Source organism: Lytechinus pictus, chromosome 5 (assembly GCF_037042905.1).
Source record: "Lytechinus pictus isolate F3 Inbred chromosome 5, Lp3.0, whole genome shotgun sequence".
NCBI lineage: Eukaryota > Metazoa > Echinodermata > Echinoidea > Temnopleuroida > Toxopneustidae > Lytechinus > Lytechinus pictus.
Genome location: NC_087249.1, coordinates 41322556 through 41330601, shown reverse-complemented (window position 1 = coordinate 41330601; position 8046 = coordinate 41322556). Strand labels below are relative to the sequence as shown.

General features: G+C 36.0%; 1 protein-coding gene across 1 annotated transcript; it reads right to left on the bottom strand.

The window, feature by feature from the left end:
• Positions 1-4347: 4347 nt before the first annotated feature.
• Positions 4348-5949, bottom strand: LOC135154303 (E3 ubiquitin ligase TRIM40-like). Its single transcript, XM_064100397.1, has 2 exons — positions 5704-5949; positions 4348-4877 (listed from the first exon to the last, which is right to left on the bottom strand). Exons 1-2 carry the CDS (start codon positions 5855-5857, stop codon positions 4441-4443), a joined length of 591 nt encoding a protein of 196 aa, XP_063956467.1. The 5' UTR covers positions 5858-5949; the 3' UTR covers positions 4348-4440.
• Between the last annotated feature and the right edge of the window lie 2097 nt (positions 5950-8046).

Genomic DNA, 8046 nt, shown 5'->3' with positions numbered 1-8046 from the left:
CTCCGTAACACAAAGATTGGCGATCAATCGCTAAATGAACTTACCAATCAAGATCAATGCTACATGCGCATTTGCTGCAAAATACTGACCGGGGCCCCGTCTTACAAAGAGTTATGATTGATCCAATCAATCGGAACTCTATGGAAATCCATCAGTGTCATAATTTTTTCTACAGGAAATTTGCAAAATGTCCTCTGTAAACAAAAGAGAACACAACAAATTGTCAAGAAATCAATGAATTTATGGATATACATTCATATCTATAATTGTTTTTAACAAACATGCATTTTATATGTTGACTTTGCTGGCTTTCCATAGTTGTGATTGATCGGATCAATTGCAACTCTTTGTAAGACGGGGCCCAGAAATCAATCAGAAGTGTTCTTTCATATTTTTTATCCATCGCTGAGCTTTGAGTTACGGGGGCCTGACCTTAATTCGTATCATCCTTCACTTCACATTTATTGTGTTCTATACCATAACTCCTTTTGCTCTGCCTTCTGTTAAATGATTTATTTATTTATTAAAATATCTTTATACAGGATAACAAGCTCAGATTGACTTGTTTTTCAACATGGTCCTGTTAACAAATGTATACATAAAATATAAAAGTGTAACTTAGGTTCCATACAAGTAATGAAAGAATTCAATAACATTAAAATCAGAATTATCACTAATACAAAAATTGTTCAAAGATAACATATTCAATTTTTGAGGAATCGATGAAATGAGAATAGTTATCCTATAGACAACACAATAACAATAAAATATAATCTAAGGTGTATAATATCATTGACATTGTAAATAATTCAACCAAATTTATGAAGGAAATTAGGAATCTAATCATCATTGAGCATACCATACTAGACCTGAGTAGAAAATTTACAAAATCAATATCGCCAAGCAAAGTATTGATAACAAGTTTATATATTTTTTCGTTAAGATTCCAATTTTGTTATTTAAAAAAATCACGTAGACATACAAAATATCACAAATTATCTTTTAGAACAAGGTTCAATCAATGTTGCTTATTCATCTTGTTTTTTGCTTGTTCAACAAAGATTAATGTTCTAATGCACAAGGCAACCCAAATCAATTCGATTTGAAAAAAAATAATGGAGAAAATTAGACGAACATATAATAGCACTATAGATTTCATAAAAATCTAAAGTTAATAATGTTATGGCATTAATAGATTTTTGCTTATTTTCAGTAGGCCTAGATGTAATATGATTACTACTGCTTTTTCAATTCATTATGTGAAACGTATTTGAAATTAAAAAATAATAATAATCAGGAGGATCGATCTCCATCAGATCATAACAAATTAATTTATTAGAGAAACTTTAGTTATTTCATAGTACAAAATCGTTTCTCTCATAAAAATCATAAAAAGCATAACAAAAGTCTATATATATACACGATGGAGTGTAGAGCAAATTAGTCATAATTGGGTGGATACAGAAGAATGCAAGCTTACATTTCTGGAGCCCCCCCCCCCCAAATAAAGTCAATATTCAAGGTTTTCCCCACTGATTATAACCGGCTATCTCATATTTTGGAGTGGGGGGGTCGACGTTTTTTTAAAGGTTAATCAAGCTTGATAGCTTTCTACTTTCTATCCGCCGTCTAGCAAGAAGAGGTGGAGTCAAACGAATCTCTGGTCTCATCTACGAAGAGACACGCGGTGTACTGAAAGTCTTTAATCCAAAATTCCCATTTTTTTATGATTCTTTTGAGATTGCTATCAGTCCGTTTTGATATGGAGTGCACTTCTATCGTGGAACTCGTTTTTGGCGTGCAATTTCAATGGATTATTTGTCAATCAGTAAAGTGTATCTAAAATAACATTTAGATGTTTCCTTCAATGTATTTACTGCACTGTATTTTATCTTAAATGCCTTTTTGGGAAAGGCAAAAGATTATTGTATGAGGTTTTTTAAAGAAGGGCTCCAGAAACTGTTCCATTTTCTTTGCTTTCTTTTCGCTTGTCAGTTTTTCTAATTTCCAACAAAAGTTCAAAATTTATACAGATATAATGGAATTTAGATTTATGAATTTTAAACAAAAAGTACTAAACATTCATTGCAACTCCCCCTAAAAAAACAAACGAATAGAACATGTTGGTAATAGATTAAATAATCATCAAAGTGTTGCCTAGAATAACGAGCAAAAAAAAAAACACGACAGGAAATGGCATACATTCCTTTAAATATGTTTACAAATTGATGAATCCAAACTGAGTATACCCAGGGGCCTGGAAACGATCTTTGAAGAGGGGGTGCTGGTTTTGAAAGAAAACAATTGGCAAAAAAAAAGATAAAAAAGTTAAAAAAATAATAAATAGATGAAAAATATCCATTTTCGCTCAAAAATTGTCATTTTGGTCAAATTACTACATATCATAATCAGTATACCAACATGATTTCCAGAGGTGCTGCCTCTGGTGTATAACACCCACAGCACCCCATACAAAAATCACGGGGGAGCTTCCCAGGACCATGGGTATACCATTTTCTCTTCTATAGTTATCACATTGGCGTGGTTATGCCACTGCCCCAGTCCCGAAAACTCGAACGATGATATGAAAATTTCATCAAACCTGGATGTGCAATATGAAAGTTACTCCAAATGATTTGAAAAATGTAACTGAAATTCTCAAGCAGTCCAAAGCACCACATGTGTAATAGTGTAAACACTATTTCTCTTTATATTACATAGCATGATATCAAATCGAATTTTTATTTCTATGATTATTTTTGGCAATATTAGTATCGAAAATGGCATTTCCGCATATTCGAGGAGTCAAATATTGATTTTATTACAGAAGATAAAATGATACACGTTTAACCCGATAAAATCTTAAAGACAAGTAAATGTAATGTGTGATGTCCTTGGTTCCCTTAACTTCCCTCATTTGCATACCATCAGTATAACGCATGACATTTTTTTTTAATTATGCAAACTTTAAAGGGCTTTGAATTACCATAACATTCTTAATTTCTATTCGATTTTGATGAATTTTTTCAGCGATATTATTTTATTTTAACTTGTTTGATTATTTTCTTTTCATCCAAATCAAAACTAGGAGCGGGCATGGCCTTCAATTTGGCATTAAATAAACAACGATTAAACAAACAAAAAGAGAAAATTCCTTTAATGAACAAAGGACTTCAGCTGAAACGAAAATTTTGTTCAAAATAGTTAATAAGTGTGGATAAAAATGTGATGCTCACAAAAGTATTACATAATCCTAAATAGTAGTAGATCTACATATCTTACAACCAAATATTACGAAGTCTACTTACAACAATGCTGTGAAAAAATGAGCACATTTATACTTGCAAAATAAGGATAAGGAGGGCAAGACATGAATATTGCATAGGTGGCTGATGCCAGATAAAAGGAAACCAGATTCCCATGTCTTTTTAATTCAAAGACAAATGAATTATGATATTTCATTCTCACATATATACTACAAGTATTCCTTTTTATTTTGATACTTAATATGAGACAAACACATCATGCATTAATGAACCAGGTTGCGCAAAAAATTGGACAAGATTTGTTCGTGATACAATGACTGTGCGTATTCGACGATTGGCTCATTAGCATTTCTTTTATATTTGTCAAGCTTCTCTCACTGATCCCTGATATGAGAGTGGATTCAGATTTCTGCGCAAATCGTTTCTGACATGCCTTTGTTGTCTGCCTTACGTGAACCATTTGCTAAGCTGTTGGTTTCAAAATGAGAGAAGATCGAGATTCTACTCTTGCCAAGAGTATCAAATTTATAGTAAAAACATATTTAATAATTGTGAAATTTATCGCTTAAAACTGGCTTCCTTTTTAGTGGGACGCATGGTATTGTTGGCTGGGGTAGGGTCTGCTACCAACCATGCTAGATATCATCAAAAGTCCCCTCAATTCTGAAACATTCTTGATCATGTTGTTGCCAGATAATATTTGTCTGAATACCCCCCCCCCCAATCAGACATTAACATGATTAACAAGACTTATAATCGAGACCAAAAACTCTCCTCTGACCAGGGTGGAAGCAGACTTGGCTGGTATCGGGATGGAGAAAGGGTGGGGGGGGGGGGGTGATGGCTGGAGGTGGGCAGTGGTTTACAAAAAAATTCTGCCTAGAAAAAAGTTCAAAGGTTACCGCTATACAGGCAATTCGCCCCCTCTCAATGAATAATAACAAAAATAATATTGACATTCTAAAGAAAAAAAATAGGTCGGGAATAGAAAGGCCCCTGACCCTGGTATGCCAGTTTGATCCAGATTTTTAAAGGAAAATTGGGACAGTGTTTAGCAGAAAAATCAATACTTATTGGGGTAATGTAGGGAAATCTTAGTATTAATCCTTAAAAAATGACAAAAATTAGACTACCCATTTATTTACGATACACTATCCGATGATATATGAAGTGCTCATAGGATCACTTTTCCCCCTTTAAGAGGAATGGTAAGCTCGATGGTAGAATGTAGCCCTATGCCGTACTCATCCAAAGTGGTCGAGCCTTCGAGCTGCTTGCTCCGGAAAATCAAACGCTGAACATTGGGTGGAATGCCAATCTTTTTCTCGACCTGTTGCTTGAGGGCGTCTGCCGTGTCCGACGTGCGAACTAGAAAGGACTGCGACTTGCCTTCGAGGTCACGCACCCAGATCTGCAGTGGTGCTTCTGGTGAATCTTGCTGTCCCGATGTTACAGCAACGGCTACGTCCGGAGCTTCCATTTTCGTCAAGATGGACGCCTGTTCGTCCAGGATACAGTTGAGTTTGTAGTTCTGTTTCAGAGCGTTTACACCGCCGGAAGGAAAACTCGTCTTCCTCTGGCAGAGACAGCATTGGATGTAAGATGTCCAACCTTAATAATAAAGCAACAGTTGAATGATGATGATGATGATGACGACGACAAATTGAAATATAGCGATAATAACTCAGTCACATTTGCTCTCTGGCGGCCGTACGGCGAGTCGAAAACAGCCGTTTTAACATTTGTGTACCTGCTATATAAAGGTGGTTTGAATAAACACGAATAAAACGGCTGTTTTCAATGGCCATACGGCCGCCGTAGAGCAAATGTGACTGAGGTATAACTAGACCCCTCTCCCAAGAAACACCCAAACCTATTCATATTAGGAATAGAATTTAAACCCTTTTATGCATCTCCATTTAACATTCTTCTCGCTCCCCTTTTTTTCCCCGAGACACACTGCAAGCGAGCCTTGTGGCTCACAAAAAGGGGAACTAGAAAGAGACCCTTTTCATCCTCTCTCTTAAGGGGGGGGGGGTGCTAAAACACAAGAAAGGCATAGAACTATAGCACATGGTAGGCCTACTTGTGTCTGATTTTGGGGTCATAGGAATTTTTGTGCCAAATGAATTTGTAGCGAAATTCCTCGGATGGTCGCTGCATGCACTCCTTCATGAAGGTGATTTACAACTTTTACTCGGTATATAAGTAACGTACTGTCATTACCACAACAAAATTACTTAGTTGTATCGTAAAACGCTACCTCGCAATTATAATTTCTGAGAAATTGGGGGAAGGGCAACGCCCAGGACCCTATTTAAATTTTGCGACCCCCGGTTGCCCAAGCTCTAGTTGTCTGGTAAGTTAAAGTGCACTAGTTTACAATCATAACTATCATATCAACACCATACTTCTGAAGATTGAAAGGCCTACATACCTTTTATAGCTACAAGCTCTCCTAGACATGCCACGCAAAATGTATGGCCACATTCTAGATCCCTGGCGTCTTTAAGAACTCCTTGGCAGATAGGACAGTTGAGGCTCTCTACGAGCTTTGCGTACATCGATTTGAGATCTTGATGACTGTCCATTGTCTCTATAGCGAGTTACGGTGTGAAGATTTCGCTAATTAATGTTCGATTAGTTCTCGAAATATTTTTTGGCTCTTTCTGAAGGAAGAATAGGGCATGCACACGGTAAACTGACTTTACGTAGTCAGACACTGAAAACCGTCAGACACAATAGTCGGGCAATAGTGTGGGTTTTCCCCACAGGTTGACCGATATTTCATTGTGTTCCATGTTCTCATTCAAACCTGGGGAATTCCAGATTTATAAGTTCATAAGTTCATTTTATTTGTCTTCCAACTTTTGAGTTTGAATACATGACAAACATACAAGTGTGTATGAAACAATAAGCAGAGTACATGATAAAACATACAGGTATACATAAAACAGAGTATGCAGAAAACATTGTTTTTAAATACATTATACAGCTTAAGACAGAAAAGAAATAATTTTAAAGGAAGACGAGGAGACCTAAGTGAATCAATGCTTGTAAATAAAGGTTCCTCATTACGAATTCAAAGAACATTGGATAAACAACACAGAAATGGCATTATAATATAATATGATAACTAAAGAGAGAGGCGGGACACATTTATGTACAAAAAGGACAAAAAGGGGACATGAGGACAGAGACCAGCCAGGCCCGGGAAGGGGGGGGGGGTGAAACGTATTGATAATTTAGCATAAACTGATAAATAACAAACGAAAAATAGGCTTTACGAATCACTTCCATAGTTACTCAGTAAATCAGATTTCAATTTTCGTTTAAACACTGTAGAACTGACAGCATGTGTAATGTCAGGGTCAAGTGCAATCCAAAACCTGGGTCCAGCGCAAACTAGAGTGCCCAAAGTGAACTTTGTTCTTGCACGAGATATATGGAGAGTGGAAGATTGTCTAGTATTGTAATTGTGTACTTGACTATTTTTCTTAAATATCAGTGCCAGGGCTGAAGGGAGACTTCCTGAATCAAAATCATACATAAGAGATCCTAGCTGCATAAAGTAAATATCTTCCACTTTCAATAAGTGATTGTCATAAGATAAAACATTTGTATGGGCACGATAACTGACATTACATATACTTCTAATAGCTCTCTTCTGAACAATGAATAATTTTTGCAATTGCGCTTTAAGTGAGTTGCCCCAGGCAAGCACACCGTAGTTTAAGTAAGGAACAATTCATGAGGAATATAATATAAATAAAATTTCTTTAGGGAAAACTGACCTCAACTTGTATATAACACCAGTATTTTTTTACAACCGTTTGCAGAGATGATGTACATGAAGTTTCCAGTTCATCTCATCAATAAATAACCCAAGAAATTTAGTTGAGGTTACTCTTTCAAGACAGATATTATTAAACATTACATTGCCAGGCAACATTTTTAAGGAATTGCTAAAAAGCATATAATTTGTCGTTTGAAAATTAAGTGATAATTTATTGGCTTGAACCCACAAGATAACATTCTTCAATTCACAATTCACTGTTTCTATCAGGGTTAGAGGATTCCTATGTGAAAAAAATACACTAGAATTATCAGCAAAGAAAATAAAGGATGATTTGTTTGATGAATTTTGAAAATCATTTATATACAGTATGAATAAGAGAGGTCCTAGAAGAGACCCCTGAGGTCAGGGGCGGAAATCTCTCCCAAAAGGTAGGGGGGACACAGGGGCGGATCCAGTCTTCGCCAATAGGGGGGGGGGCGGAAATTTTTTTCAGCCATATTTCCCCCGATCGGCAGCTCGAAGATGATTTGTGTTTGTTTCTTTGAAGGGGTAGTCCTCATTAGTCACTTCTTAGCTTTATATTCTTATAAATTCATATATAATATCATAATCCTTATTTATATGATGCGAGCGCGAAGCGCGAGCTAATTTATTGGAAATTTTATGTATTTTTCCCTAAAATTTGAACATTCTGGGCAATGTTTGTTATCCTGAAAAAAATATGTATGCAACTTAATAATTACTACGAACGCAAAGCGCGAGCAGAAATGAACTGATGGAAAAGATACCTGTTAAAGACTGCGTGCAGTTAGCATTTAACAATCAAATAATGCGAGCGCGAAGCGCAATTAGCTGATTTTTTTTTTGACATTTTCACCTAAAGAATGGAAATTCTAAGCACTTTATGTAACTCAAGCAGAATATAGGTATATAAGTAGACAATTGATGCGAGCGCGAAGCGCGAGCGGAAAATTTCGAGAT

What these genes read in the sequence shown, in the direction of transcription:
- LOC135154303 (XM_064100397.1), bottom strand. Translation starts at nt 5,857, where the DNA reads ATGGACAGTCATCAAGATCTCAAATCGATGTACGCAAAGCTCGTAGAG. An exon ending in AGAGCTTGTAGCTATAAAAG is followed by an intron (nt 4,878 to 5,703) that starts GTATGTAGGCCT and finishes TTTATTATTAAG; the next exon opens with GTTGGACATCTTACATCCAA.